The following is a 16,414-nucleotide window of genomic DNA, read 5'->3' as shown; positions in this document are numbered from 1 at the left end:
CAAAGTAAGGTCAGTACTTCCACGCTTTAAACGCTGCACGCTCATACTGTCTCCCACAATCGATATGTGATCCATTGTTGATCTGCACACAGCTGTTGTCACTGACGGCGCACTCGTCACTGTCGTGAGACATTCTCGCAAAAAATCACAGTTTTAATAACGCAGTAATGCAGCGTTCCTACGGGAAAGTAACGGTAATCTAATTACCGATTTTGCAATAGTAATCCCTTACTTTACTTGTTACTTGAAAAAAGTAATCAGATTACAGTAACGCGTTACTGCCCATCTCTGGTAAGTACATATGTGATCATAGCTTTAGCTTTTAAATGTTTATTCTAGTTAACACAGATCAGGTGGAACAACTCAAATAAAATATCAAAAATATTAAGTGGTCATCGGTACTCAGTTTGTTCAATACTGAATACAATGGAGCACAAATTGTCCATGTCCAAACTGTCACCAAAGTGCAATTTAGACCTGGCCTGTGGTTGTTATCTAAGTGATAACCATCAATTCTACTAAAACAAATACAAAACAAAGAAATTTGACACATTCTGTTGATATCAAAAGCACACTGAACAATTCAGTGTTGTTTTACTGCTGTTCTCTCTTCACTTCTTCTCCTCTGATTCTCTCCACATGTTGCTCTGCATCAGTGCTCAGTTTCCTGACAAAACAAGATTAAATATTGCTAAATATAATAGTATCTCACTACACTTCAACATAAGTGTTTTATTTTTGTAATTGTTTATCTGTTATTTTTCAGACTGAGTCACTGTGACCTGTCAGAGAGAAGCTGTGAAGCTCTGGCCTCAGGTCTCAGCTCTCAGACCTCTAATCTGAGACAGCTGGACCTGAGTAACATTAACCTGAAGGATTCAGGCGTGAAGCTTCTGTCTGAAGGACTGAAGAGTCCACACTGTACACTGGAATCTCTCAGGTGAGATCAAGCATTTTCCTTTCATCAACTGACAGAATTAGCAGATTAATAATAAGGCAGTCCTCTAATAAGAGGAGAAGTGGAGGTGTTTTGAAGGGCAACATACTCTTATGTTAACAAGACAGGAAGTAGTTCCTGGGAACTTCTTCCTTTGTTATTGTCTAAGTAGAAACATGATGGTGAAACAGTGATGAGTTTGCAGAGGTGGATCCACACAACACAACAATGCTGTTGGGTGCTGAAAGCAGACTTCTCACAGATTCTGAGGCTGCAGGTTTCATCACTGTCCAACCAAAATTCACTGAACCAGCAGTAAATGAACGTCCAAAACTACACTTCATGTTTAAAAAACAGATGATCAGGGGGATTTGTGTTTACATCTTTTTTGTGTGATCTGCTCACCTGCTGTTTTAGCTGTTTGGTGGTTGTTGAGATGGTTTTGTGAACTTTTAGCTGAGATTCTGACGTTTCTGTAGATACCACACATGTCTAATTACTTTGTACAGCATGAATGGCCATAACAAGGTTTTTAACAGTAAGAAAAGTTGTAAAACTTCAGAAAATATAGTTAAAAGTCCAAAACCTTCTACGTCTGGTGGCTTGTGGTAAGGAGCAGATCAAACGAGTAAAGAATTACGTTATAATTATAAATGGCTTCAACAGCACATTCAGGTCTGTGAGACTCATTCAGACACTGAGCTGTGGCTCTGTGCTACATGCACATATTTCTGCATCTCTGCCATTCAGACACACTTTATATATAGTTTATTTTATGTAGTATTCAATACTGAACTGTACATTTAGTCTTTTTAAAGGCAGCAAGTTTTATTCAGTGTTTTCATAAAAGCCTTATTTCTATCCATTTACTGCTATTAGGAAGAACACGTGAGGTTTAAGACCTGGACCAGTTTGAAACCTTTTGTCCTCCACAGTGGAAAATGGGTGGAAATAAAAATGGGTCTCACTTTAGCCATCTCCTAATTTTATCAGTTCTACTCTCAGCGTCTTCTGTATATCTCCTGTATAAATGTTGCACTCAGCTTTGTGGTCTCCAATATCACTGAAATGCAGCCAGATGCTGCTCATTTTGCCTTTTCACTCTTTCCTGACACGCTTGCATTTCAGTACAGCTCCCATTTCTCTGTGTACTGGTCTCTACCACTACCCTTGCTGTCTATGGGACATTTCCGTCCTCTTTCACATAATGGTATGATCCCAGTCTGTCTCTTAAAGTGTTTGGCCACATGGTTTGCTCATCAGTAGTGCATTGTGTACTTATTTTAATAGTACTGCCAGTGGCGTGCACAGACATTTTGGGGGGCAAGTGCTCCAGGGGGAAAAAAGGGCACTTTTTGCATATGTGGAAAACCTTTTCTTTTTATAATAAAAAAATCGCACAGGTTAAATGCAACTTTTAACCGGATTATTCGTCCAGAATTGCTGTGCGTTGCTGACCTACAGCAGACAAGAGCTTCTGGACATCTGGACTCACAACTCCAACAGTTTTATCGCTGATCTCCGACTCATCCCAGAGATCTCCAGAACACCGGAGGCTGCCCACTCTCCCCGGCCGGGCGGAAGTGCACGCAGACGGCGCCGAGATCGTAAACAAAGGCGAGGTAGGCACGGAGGGCTACGGGCTAAGCTAAAGCTAACACCACACCGGCTGCCTTTACCCAGTATTTTCCTTGCCAATGTCTGTTCTCTGGCAAACAAAATGGATGAGATACGGCTCTCCATCACTAACAACAGACGGATTATGGACTCAAATGTCATGTTTTTCACCGAAACATGGTTGAACAACAGCTGCCCGGACAATGCTATCAAGTTAGCAGGACGCCACACACACCGAGCCGACAGGCTAGCAGATGACTCCGGCAAGACCAGAGGTGGAGGTTTGTGCATTTATATTAACAATGCTTGGTGCATGAACTCCACTACTACTGAGAGTCACTGCTCACCTAATGCGGAGTTTTTAATGGTCAAATGCAGACCTTATTATCTCCCCAGAGAACTCACTTCAATCATACTCACTGCCGTGTATATCCCCCCCGACGCTAATGCTAGGTTAGCCATGAAAGAACTTTCTGCAGCCATCAACAAACACCAGAATAAACACCCCGAGGCTGCTTTTATTGTTGCTGGCGACTTCAACCACACCAACTTAAAGACAGTCCTCCCCAGATTCCACCAACATGTCTCCTGCCACACCAGAGGAGACAAGACTTTAGACCATGTGTATTCCAACCTGGCTGGAGCCTACAAAGCCACACCCCTCCCCCACATTGGACAATCGGACCATCTCTCCCTGTTCCTCACACCTAGGTATTCACCACTCATCCAACGTGTGAAACCTGCTGTGAGGACAATTAAAGTGTGGCCAGAGGGGACAGAGGCAGTGCTCCAGGACAGATTTAAAAACACAGACTGGAATATGTTCACCCACACAGACCTGGACCAGTACGCCTCATCTGTACTGGATTACATCTCCGAAACCACAGACAGTGTTACCACCCAGAAACGGATCACCATGTACCCCAACCAGAAGCCTTGGATGAACCGGGATGTTCGTCTCCTCCTGAAGGCCCGCAACACCGCCTTTAGGTCAGGAGATACACACGCCTACAGCACAGCCAGGGCTAATCTAAAGAAGGGCATCAAAAAAGCCAAACACCATTACAAAAAGAAGGTAGAAGAACACTTCTCCAACTCCAACCCCCGACGCATGTGGCAAGGACTCCAGACCATTACAGACTACAGGACCACCAAACCCTCCCCCGCATCCTCTGATGTCTCCTTCCTCAACGAGCTCAACAACTTTTATGCTCGTTTTGAGCGAGGGAACCCCACAACCACAACCAAAGCAGACATGACGCCAGACCACCAACCTCTGACTCTCTCCCCCACCGATGTAGGAGCGGTGCTGAGCAGGATCAATGTCCACAAGGCTGCAGGTCCAGATGGCATCCCCGGGCGTGTTCTCAGAGCGTGTTCTGGGGAGCTTGCAGGAGTGCTCACAGACATATTCAATCTGTCCTTGGCCCACGCTGTGGTACCGGCCTGCTTCAAATCCACCTCCATCGTCCCGATACCCAAAAACTCCAACCCATCTTGCCTCAATGACTACCGCCCAGTAGCACTCACCCCCATCATCACTAAGTGCTTAGAGCAGCTGGTCCTAGCACACTTCAAATCCTGTCTCCCCCCCACCCTGGACCCCCACCAATTCGCATACCGCCATAACAGGGGCACAGAGGATGCAGTCTCCATCGCACTGCACTCTGTCCTCTCACACCTGGACAACAACAACACCTACGCCAGAATGCTGTTTATAGACTTCAGTTCAGCATTCAATACAATCCACCCCTCACAACTCATCAGGAAACTGACAGACCTGGGCATCAGCTCCCTCATCTGCAAATGGTTACTCGACTTCCTGACCAACCGCCCCCAACATGTCCGGCTGGATAACCACTGCTCATCTACCATCACAATGAACACCGGTGTACCACAAGGCTGTGTGATGAGCCCTTTCCTCTACTCCCTCTTCACCCACGACTGCAGACCTGCTGATGGTTCCAACACCATCATTAAGTTTGCAGATGACACCACGGTGATTGGCCTCATCAGTGACAACAATGAGGCCGCCTACAGGGAGGAGGTGGATCGTCTGGCTGAGTGGTGCGACACAAACAACCTGCTGCTTAACACCGAGAAGACCAAGGAGCTCATCGTGGACTACAGGAGGAATGCTGACCCACATCCACCCATCCACATTAAGGGGACGGCTGTGGAGCGTGTGAGCAGCTTCAAGTTCCTGGGAGTCCACATCTCCGAGGATCTCACCTGGACGACCAACTGCTCCAAGCTGGTCAAGAAGGCTCACCAGCGCCTCTTCTTCTTGAGGACCCTGAGGAAGAACCACCTGTCCTCAGACATCCTGGTGAACTTCTATCGTTGCACCATCGAGAGCATCCTGACCAACTGTATAACAGTCTGGTACGGGAACTGCTCTGCCTCGGACCGGAAGGCGTTGCAGAGGGTCGTGAAAACTGCCCAGCGCATCGCCGGAGCACCACTTCCTGCCATAAAAGACATCTACAGGAAGCGGTGTCTGAAAAGGGCTGGGAAAATCATCAAAGACCCCAGTCACCCATCACATGGAGTCTTCACCCTCCTGCCCTCTGGGAGGCGCCACAGGAGCCTCCGGACTAAGACCACCAGGTACCGGAACAGCTTCTTCCCCACAGCTGTCAGACTCCTGAACTCTGCCTCCTGACATCTGACCCACGTTAAACTCATGCACTGAACATACACACCCCCACAATGGACAACTGTACCCTCAAACACACAATAATAACATGGACTGAACCACCACTCACAACCACTAGCACTTCATATAGCCTCTGTAGAAACTATCTACACCCTCACTTATCTTAACTGCACTACTGTATAGCTCTGTGTAAATAATCATTCTGTACATTCAATAATCTTTAATCCTACAACTGTTTACAACTTGCATAGTTCCCATTTCTGTATAGCTGTATATCTCAAATTTCTGTAAAGTTATTTATTTCATATTCTGTATAGTTTTTCATATTTATATCCTGTTCATAGCCTGTACATAGCTTGTACTCACTACAGCCTGTACATACTTAGTTATAGAATATTCACAACATACTTCATACCGTGTACATTATAACATACCATAATAGACCCATTTCTGTAATATACTTACATATCTATATTATTGCTAATATATATTGTAATATATCTATATCACTAAAGCACTTCTGGATGGATGCAAACTGCATTTCGTTGCCCTGTACCTGTGCATGTGCAATGACAATAAAGTTGAATTCTATTCCATTCTATTCTAAAGTGACTCTTTTAAAAACATGTCTGCCTGAAATTCACATTTCATTTATTTTGGGGGATTTTAACAGAGAGATAGAACTTTATGAATCCCTCATGTTTATCCTCCAGGGAATCCAGTTTGTAGTAGCAGAACACCGACAAATTTTTACACAGCACAGAATTAGGATATCAAATAAAGGGGAATAAGAGAATATGAATATAAGCATAAATACACTGAACAAAAATATAAACGCAACACCTTTGTTACTGCTCCCATTCCCCATGGGATGGACGTAGAGACCTAAAATTCATTCCAGATACACAATATAACCATCCCTCCCAAACAGTGGTCACAAATCAGTCCAAATGTGTGGTAGTGGGCACATCTGCTATATTGAGATAATCCATCCCACCTCACAGGTGTGCCACATCAGGATGCTGATCTGACATCATGAGTAGTGCACAGGTGTACCTCAGACTGCCCACAACAAAAGGCCACCCTGGAATGTGCAGTTAAATTAAGTTAAATTAAATTAAAACGGGCTTCTATGGGTTTTTGTTTGTTTGCTTACATATCTAGTGTTTAATGCAATGTGAAGCATTATCAGACAGCATTTATTGGGAAGAATCCCATGTTTATACTGGTCTGTACCCAGGGTACACAGAAAATAAAAACAACAAGAACACATGTTTTCTTATTATGATCCCAACTATAATTTACTTAAGCAAAAGCACTACATGTGTAGTTATAATATTTATAGCAGTTACTGTTGAGCTTTAAATTTATCATCTTAAATGTTTATATGCTGATTATATTGCTTTATATAAGAAAGGCCTAACTCTGAGTACACTCTGTGCCAAAAAGTGCTGACAGGAAACTGCATGCTTTTGCAGAAACGTGCTTTTGCAGCTAGAAAGTGAAGCTGATATATATCAGTTTTAATTAGTTTTTACCAACTGCTTGCTAGGGCAATCCCACGAGTTTGGTGTTTTTGTATTGAACATGATTCCAAGTGCTTTCTATAACACATAGCAGAGGTGCCACAACAAAGACTGAGAAGAGGACAGGAAGAGACAGTGAAAGAGATGCACTCCTTCGCCATTCATGTTAAAGCGTTGCATAGCTTTAATTTTAGAGAGTGTTGCATAACTTTAGTCATTTTTCTACCACAGGTGAAGCCAAGAATTGTGAAGCTCTCTTTTGGCCAAATACCAGAATCTGTAAGAAGAAGAAAAAACAAACAATCAAATAGGTCATTATTAAGAGAACAACAATCTCTTGATGATTATCCACAGTGTCTTTGATAACTCTGAGATACAAACTGTCAAGGATATACACATCCCAGCAAACAATAGCTGTGTTTGACTAAAGCGATTAATAACAAGGACAGAGCTACAATCACTACAGTCAAACATAAAGGGCTTAATCCTGAATCCAAGTCTGAGCTGTGATGCCGTTGGTGCTGAAAGCTGCTCAGATCCTGAAGCTGCACGTTTTGTCTCTCTCTAACCAAACCAGCAGCAAAAGAAGACACATTTCGCTTGACATAAACATTGTCATGAATTCCCTCTTACTTTTGCTGGTTTGCTTCCACCACCATTAAAACACACACAGAAAAACAACACAGCACAGCTCTCTGCCTCTCTCAGTGTACTTTAAGAACACCGTTTCCCATCTCAAATCTCTGTTTTTGGCATTATTCGCTTGCTTGTTATGAAGCAGTCTACCGTTGTTTACAGCCATTTTTTTTAATGACTTCCGACAAGACAGCCTCATTTCTGCTGTTCAATACCAAATTTTATTTATTTTTTTCAAATTAAGTGAAACTGCAAAATGCTCTGCTGTGTCTCTATTAAAACCTCTTATTAAAACCTCTGAATCACTTCAGCAGCATCAACCAATGTACATTTGTTGAGTCGTGGTTCTCGTCTGCTTTTGTTCTACTGCAGAATAATATTTTTAAGGTTATCTACTGTAAAAAGCTAGGCCAGGAAAATCTGCTTCATGGTTTTGTGTTTTATCCTCAGTTACTTTGACACAAAAGCATCTGCTGTGATGCTCACACCTCTGATGAAGTTTCACAAGTGTCAGTACTGATAAATGATCAGAATTATAATGTTTCTGACTCTGAGTAAGAATTAAATGGAATCTAATTGGGACCTTGTGAATTGGAATTGAACAGGTTCTAGAAATCAGTGATGATACTCAGCTCCAATACCCACCTATGATATTAGGCTGACGAACGCTGACTGGGTTTCATTTACCAGCTTTTTATGTTCTTCCTGCAGTTTCCTCCCCACATCACTCATCTTAACCTTTTTCCAGTCCTCCTCAGTGTAAACAGAACACACAACAATACAAAGAAAAGCTCAGGTGATTGATCTCTAACACTAGGCATCCCCAGTCTTATTCTTAGCAGTCTAACTTCTCACCATATCTTTGAAGGCCTCTCCATTGTAGTAGCGCTTGGATGCTGGATACTCTATCGTTTTGTCACATAGTTCCAGGAAACTGGAAGCCACCAGATGCAGCTCCTCTCCGTCATAGCCGTACAGCTTTTTGTCCTCACACGTCATCAGCACAAGCTCGTCACATGGACATGAGGTGCCCTTTACCACACCAATAACCTGCATTTTTACAATCTTGGGAAGGTAGAATTTTCCCCAGGCGTTAACTTCATCATCATCCCCGTTGTATTTGGTGTTCTCAAGCTCTTCTATCCACAGGTCAGCACCACTTGGCTTCTTCAGGTGAACGCACATGCTTTTGTTTTTGGAAACAAAATCTTTCACCCGTTTCAGGTACTTTTCACCTGGAAAGAAGCAGACAAGGAAATATGGATGAATGTAGAAGTGTTGGAAAAGACAAATAGCAAGGTTATCCTACAGCAGTTTGTGAAAATGTTGTATCTTGAAATAAGCAGGCAAAATGAGGATCTCACTTATCTCATATGTTCTGACTACCGACTTTCTTCAGTTAAAGGACAAAAAAAGGGCACACTGGAGGCTGACAGAGTGTGCAATGGTGGGAATCATTTTGCAGAACTCACTAAAGTTTGTTTCTCCTGGAACAAGCTTTTTACACTTCGGCAAATGAAAATACTGTGTTAAACTAAAAAAGAGCACCAGACCAAGGTCTACAGTACTAACAGAAAAGCATGCCGTTACCTGTTGCCTGTCGACACAGCTGCTGATCTTCCTCACCAAAAAAATGAGGATCCCTGAAAGGAATAGAAAGGTTATGTTAAAATGAATGACTGTCACGGTGATCATGGGAAGCTCCGAAATATCACAACAATAGCTACGAAATCACAAAATGCAGTGTGATGTCTGTAAGCACCAAACATGACATTTCTGCAAATTCATCTTGAAACATGTAGGTACCTCACACGTACAGCTGCAGCCATCTCAGCCATTTATCACTGTGGCTGCCAAGTGGCTGCCACTTCACAAGCGCATGGCACAACATAGAAGAGCCACCTCCACAGGACAAGACTCAGCAGTCCATCTGCATCTTAAGGATAAAGGTCACTCTTTCGAGGATGCTAATGTTCACATTTTGGACAGAGAGGACAGATGGTTTGAAAGAGGAGTGAAAGAAGCATCTATGTCCACTGTGAGCGACCATCTTTGAACAGAGGCGGGGTTTACGACACCAACTCTCTGCCATCTATAATCCAGTTTTGAGATCCCTTCCCAGACGCCTTAACGCCCACTCACATCCTGGGCCATCTGACCTCAGGAATTCGCATGATAAGGTGGGGCCAGGTTTCACAATGAACTCACCCGAAACTGGCTGATTGGGGCCCACACCCAGTTTCACACCTTGGCTCAGGCGATTAGAGGATCATCAGGGGGTCCTTTTGTCCCTCTGTGGGGGGAAACTCCCACTAGGTTTATATCTGGGACTCTCCACCATTTGACCTTAGAACTGAAGAAGCTTCTCGGATGAGAGGTGAAACGTCTTCAAGTAACTTAAAGAAGTCCAGACGCTTTTCTTTGCAAGCTCCTTTGACTACGATGACCTGGATGACTGAGAACCTTCACAGACATGAGATGAATGTGACAAACAAAGCGCCTTCTTGTTCTCTGTGATAATGTAAAGTTATTAATGAAAAAACAAACGAGTAAAAAACGGACTGGAAACATGTCTTCAATCAAAACTCGACAAAAACAAAGAAACAGCCTCACTTCTCTGCGACGCTCCCTAAAAATGACGTTACGTGTTACGTACCAGAGATTTCTATACAGCCCGAGAGAAAGTGACACAAAAACCCCCCAACTAATAACGACTAGCAGAGAGGCTCAGCTGAGTGTAGTTACCTGGTTTGCAGACGCATACAGACGTTTCCTGTCCTCTCGGACGCAGCTGTGATAGAACATGTGGTGCATTACCGCCACCAACTGGCTTGGAGTGAGGACCGGAAATCGCTCATGCCAAATCAAAAGAAAAAAAAAACATAAAGAAAGATTAAGTGAAGAGATAAATGAATACATTAAATCAAGAAGAAAAAAACCCACCACCGGACATATACATCCTCATATCCTTCTGTACAAATGAGTTTGTTTTAGAAACTGAAAAAAGCCACAAAACCTTCACATCTAGAAATCCTTTGCAGTAAAACTTGTTTTTTGGCAGGTTCCACAGGTTTTGAATCAGTTTTCTTCTTTATTCCTGATAATTTTGACAATGAAAAAGAACATGTTCTATAGGGCTTTGGAGTTGACGTCACGCCGCAATGCATTGTGGGAGCGCGGCACCATTTTCGAGGTCTACGAATCAAAACAAACACACTGTGTTGGAACGACGATTACAAGATGCTTAAAAGCAGCTCAAAAGAGAACGTACTGTATAGAGACCGATTGCGTCCAGAGGCGAAGCGGCGGTACTTGCAGAAAATAGCGTGCAGTGGAAATGTGGACCCGTATGAAATACGGCCGTGGAGTAGAAACCCTGAAGACGTAGCCTGATATATTTTCGTACCTTATCTGTGGAGTCAGCGCGTACAAGTCGTCATTCAAACAAAGGTAAGTCAGCTCGAGTACTGCGTGTGAAATGCGTTTGATTTCCCTGCAAACATTCACATTAGTGCAGCATAAATTCATTCATGAGGGGAAATTACAGTGAGAACATGTGGAGGCTGTTAGAGGGAGAAGATAGTGAGTTCAGTGCAGGGCTGTGCAGAGAGGTTTAAAGGGGCGGGTGCTCAAAGTTAAAAAGGGGCACATTGAACCAGGCTGAATAACAACAACACACATTCATCAAGAATCTAATATGGGAAGGGCAGGGCTGTGTTGATCTGAGACTGTAGACATTAAAAAGTCCACAGGAGAGATGGTAGCTGATTAAACAAGTGTCATGAGATAATAACAAAATGCAAAGATTGGTGACAGCGCTTGGAACCATAAGGCAACAAAAAACTATGTATGTAAAAAAAAAAAAAAAAAAAAAAAAAAAAAAAAAAATATATATATATATATATATATATATATATATATATATACATACAGTGGGGCAAAAAAGTATTTAGTCAGCCACCGATTGTGCAAGTTCCCCCACTTAAAATGATGACAGAGGTCAGTAATTTGCACCAGAGGTACACTTCAACTGTGAGAGACAGAATGTGAAAAAAAAATCCATGAATCCACATGGTAGGATTTGTAAAGAATTTATCCGTAAATTAGGGTGGAAAATAAGTATTTGGTCACCTCAAACATGGAAAATCTCTGGCTCTCACAGACCTGTAACGTCTTCTGTAAGAAGCTTTTCTGTCCCCCACTCGTTACCTGTATGAATGGCACCTGTTTGAACTCATCATCTGTATAAAAGACACCTGTCCACAGCCTCAAACAGTCAGACTCCAAACTCTGCCATGGCCAAGACCAAAGAGCTTTTGAAGGACACCAGGAAAAGTATTGTAGACCTGCACCAGACTGGGAAGAGTGAATCTACAATAGGCAAGCAGCTTGGTGTGAAGAAATCAACTGTGGGAGCAATCATCAGAAAATGGAAGACATACAAGACCACTGATAATCTCCCACGATCTGGGGCTCCACGCAAGATCTCATCCCGTGGGGTCAAAATGATCATGAGAACGGTGAGCAAAGATCCCAGAACCACACGGGGGGACCTGGTGAATGACCTGCAGAGAGCTGGGACCAAAGTAACAAAGGTCACCATCAGTAACACACTACAACGGCAGGGAATCAAATCCCGCAGTGCCAGACGTGTTCCGCTGCTGAAGCCAGTGCATGTCCAGGCCCGTCTGAAGTTTGCCAGAGAGCACATGGATGATACAGCAGAGGATTGGGAGAATGTCATGTGGTCAGATGAAACCAAAGTAGAACTTTTTGGTATAAACTCAACTCGTCGTGTTTGGAGGAAGAAGAATACTGAGTTGCATCCCAAGAACACCATACCTACTGTGAAGCATGGGGGTGGAAACATCATGCTATGGGGCTGTTTTTCTGCCAAGGGGACAGGACGACTGATCCGTGTTAAGGACAGAATGAATGGGGCCATGTATCGTGAGATTTTGAGCCAAAACCTTGGCTCAAAACTTTGAAGATGAAACGCGGCTGGGTCTTCCAACATGACAATGATCCAAAACACACCGCCTGGGCAACAAAGGAGTGGCTCCGTAAGAAGCATTTGAAAGTCCTGGAGTGGCCTAGCCAGTCTCCAGACCTCAACCCCATAGAAAATCTGTGGCGGGAGTTGAAAGTCCGTGTTGCTCGGCGACAGCCCCAAAACATCACTGCTCTCGAGAAGATCTGCATGGAGGAATGGGCCAAAATACCAGCTACTGTGTGTGCAAACCTGGTAAAGACCTATAGTAAACGTTTGACCTCTGTTATTGCCAACAAAGGTTATGTTACAAAGTATTGAGTTGTATTTTTGTTATTGACCAAATACTTATTTTCCACCCTGATTTACGAATAAATTCTTTACAAATCCTACCATGTGGATTCATGGATTTTTTTTTTTCACATTCTGTCTCTCACAGTTGAAGTGTACCTCTGGTGCAAATTACTGACCTCTGTGCAAGTTCCCCCACCTAAAATGATGACAATCGGTGGCTGACTAAATACTTTTTTGCCCCACTGTATATATCAGCAATCAATCAGAAAATCATTGGTTCATATTACAATTAAATATGAACAGGCTCCTTAGATGTAAGCAGTTCAGATCTGATGTCATTTACATTCTTCACACAGCACATTCGTCCAGGCTGACAGGTAAACATAGAACTAATCTCAGGTAACATGACTCATTGTAGAGATCCAGTAAGAAAGATTGCAGGCTCTAATATTATTACCACACAATCCAAGGACACACCAACAGCTCAGATTTGTAGAACTATTTAAACAAATGTCTTCTGAATATTCAATTCAGGTTCACAGTGGGGGGGTGGGGGGGGGGTGTTTCGTGGAATTTTTTAAATAAAGTCTGCAACACAGAAAGAGCTGTGATCAAGCTATTTATTACTGCGCCAACACACATCAAACATCACAGTTCAGTCATGTCAGCGCTGCCACAGAAGTCGTGCTCCTCCTCCTTTATGCTTTCCAAGGAAGAGGGAGGAAGTTACAAACTGATCCTACCACACTTCACGTGTCTCACTATGAAACCTAACACATCAATGGTTGTGCTGTTTTGTGCCCTTGGCCTTATCAGCACCTGTAAAGGGAGTTGTTTTCTCAAACTGCTGAAGTAAGTTCATCTAGTTTTAGAAACATTCACTGAACAGTAACAGTGTCACAACTAAGCATATGCATAAGCACTTAAACACTTTAAATGAGAATAACAGAACATTTCTATTACAGAGGCTGGAACCTGTCCCAGTAGTAGGTAGAGCACACCTGGACAGGTCACCAGTCTGTCAGAGGACTAACACAGAGACAGACATCAGAGTAACAAATCTATTTAAAATTAATGTAAGTTTGCTGCAGCTGTATGTATGAACATGTGTTTCTGTGCTCACAGTCCACCTCTCAGGAACCTGCAGTTCACTTTTAGTCTACTTTAAACAGACCTCACAAAAGGCTGATGTGGCTGGATCAGTAGTCTGATTTGAGTACGATACCTTTGGCCAGGGATTCATCTGGTGCATCGCTTCACTGCAGTCTTACGTATTTTCCCCACACCTGAATAAAAAAATACTGATATATACAAATAACAGCTTCAGCTGATGCAGCCTGACTCAATCCTAGATGTTCAGCACACAGAGACACAGAGGTGCCGTTTAAAGTTTAGTGTTAACCTGAGTCACTGATCATTTGCAGTATTACAGAGTCTGGCAGTCTTTGCATGATGTCCACATCACTGTAAGTTTCTAGCTGACTTCACTGCAATTTCAATTTCAATTTCTGCTGTTCACAAACGCTGTCCATCTAATCTGACTGAGCTGGAGCTGTTTTGCAAAGAAGAATGGGCAAAGATTTCAGTCTGTAGATGTGCAAAGCTGGCAGAGACAGACCCTAAAAGACTGGCAGCTGGAACTGCAGCAAAAGCTGGTTCTACAAAGTGTTGACTCAGGGGGCTGAATAATTACGCACACCCCACTTTGCAGTTATTTATTTGTAAAAAATGTTTGGAATCATGTATGATTTTCGTTCCACTTCTCACGTGTGCACCACTTTGTGTTGGTCTTTCACCTGGAAGTCCAATAACATTGATTCATGTTTGTGGCTGTAATGTGACAAAATGTGGGAAAGTTCAAGGGGGCCGAATACTTTTGAAAGCCACTGTATATGTAGACACAGGACTACAAGTAGAAGATCAGACATGAAAGTGGAGATAACACAGAAGACCTGCAGCAAAGGTCAGAGGTCAGACTGGGCCCTGGATTCAACAATGAGCCAATGATCATCAAGCAGTGACTAAAGCAGAGCCCTGACGTTCTGACATTCATCACACAGTCAGAACAAATGTCTGCTGATGACTTCATCTCATGAAACGACTGATAGATGTCAGTTCATTGATCAGCTGAGCTGCTGATCTTCATCGTCACAGAAACATTCAGCTTGTTTCAATCAGTAAATAACTCCCACTACTCCCAGTTTGAACTGTTCCCACTCAAAATGCTGTGAGAACAATGATCATTGTAGAACTTCACAAACATCACGTGTTGTTTTCCACATGTAAGATCAGCAAACACACAGAAACTTCCTGTTGCCACACACGGCCTCTAAAATCTCTTCCACGCTTTCTGTCTGAAGTCCACTCTCTGTGTCGGATCCACAGGAAACAACAAGATCTTATTAACATGGTTTTCAATGTGTCTCCTTCCAAAAAGTCCAACCAATGAACAAATGTGTGTATTTGTGGAGGCCGAACAAAAGCATGACACATTTCTCTGTTTCTATAAACTGGAGTCAAACACAAACATGAAGAGTTTCACTGACAGACTCCAAAATGCCCCCACAGTGGATCAAAGGGAAATCCTACAGTGTGGCCAGAGACTCTTAATGGCTCCAACATCAACACATCCACAATGTTGGATCCAGTTCTGCCTCACAGAGTTACTAAGACACACCCTCTGCCAGCATCACAACAGCTCCACCTGCTTCACCTGCCTCCTCAGCATCTGTACACCTGAAGAGAAAAGAAAGGCTCCAACAGCTCAAATCTACAAAGGATTCATGAAGTTTCATCCAACAATAACATGTTTGCCTTCCACAGTGTGCTGTTAGACACCACTGTACCTCTGCCATTTCAAAAAGAGCAGCTTGGGAACATTTTGGCTCCAAACACTTTGTGTTTAAGTTCTTTGTTTTCTTTGTGAAGCCGACAACATCTGGAGCTTTGTGACTCATAGAAACATCATTTTGTTCTTTAGATGACAGCAGATTGGGACTGAATAATCAATCACTATCAAACCAATAAAGACAAACATGCTGATTTTACAGGAACTTTGTTGGAGAAGCTGCAAAGACATGAAACTGGTGGAGATCCCAAACCAGTTGATAGTGCTGGTTATTCCAAATAAAGCTGTTTCCCTTTGAGATGAAATGACTTTGTGTCCTGATATATAATAAAGATGTTGTTGTTTTTGAGCCCCTGTATTAAAAGTAGTTTAAAGTCAGCTTGAGTTTGATGTCTTTATGTCAAAGCTGCTCATGATGTTGAGCTGCTGATGGAATAAAAACAATATAAAAGCATGTAGTCCAGACTTAAATGTAGCCTGTTGTTAGCTGAGGTCCACACACAGTGTTTGACAGTGTAAAGTGTGTGAAAGGGCTGCTGGTGGAGCTCACTAGGATGAGCAGGTGACCACGAGGTGGAGAGCAGCTGGCCTGGCTTTGACCCGGGCCACGCCCCCTTTCTCTCTGCTTTGCTGTCACTTATCTTCACTGCTCTGTCCAATAAAGCTGAAAAAGGCCCTGAATCAAAGAAATCTGCTGCAGCCTCTGAAACGTCTTCTGTTTCCTTCCCGACGGCTTTTTCACCGTCAGCCCATCAGACAGTCCAGCAGCATTTATGATGATGTCATGATGTTGAAGAGGCTGCTACGGTGGCCTCCCATGACCCCCAGCCTCATCACAGCTGAGATGCAGACATTTGAAAACATTCAGCAGACAACTGAATAACAGTCCAACACAACAGTCTGTGTG

General features: G+C 43.1%; 1 protein-coding gene across 1 annotated transcript in view; it reads right to left on the bottom strand.

The window, feature by feature from the left end:
* Positions 1-8,218: 8,218 nt before the first annotated feature.
* Positions 8,219-16,414, bottom strand: part of LOC143413260 (uncharacterized) — a 28,362-nt gene continuing 20,166 nt past the window's right edge. The window contains exon 6 of the mRNA XM_076876035.1: positions 8,219-8,610. Within this exon, the coding sequence (XP_076732150.1) occupies positions 8,219-8,610 (392 nt within the window). The remainder of the gene's footprint in view (positions 8,611-16,414) is intronic.

This window comes from Maylandia zebra, linkage group LG2 (genome assembly GCF_041146795.1).
Source record: "Maylandia zebra isolate NMK-2024a linkage group LG2, Mzebra_GT3a, whole genome shotgun sequence".
Classification (NCBI taxonomy): Eukaryota; Metazoa; Chordata; class Actinopteri; order Cichliformes; family Cichlidae; genus Maylandia; species Maylandia zebra.
The sequence above is the reverse complement of the archived record's forward strand: the minus strand, read 5'-3'. Positions and strand labels throughout refer to the sequence as shown.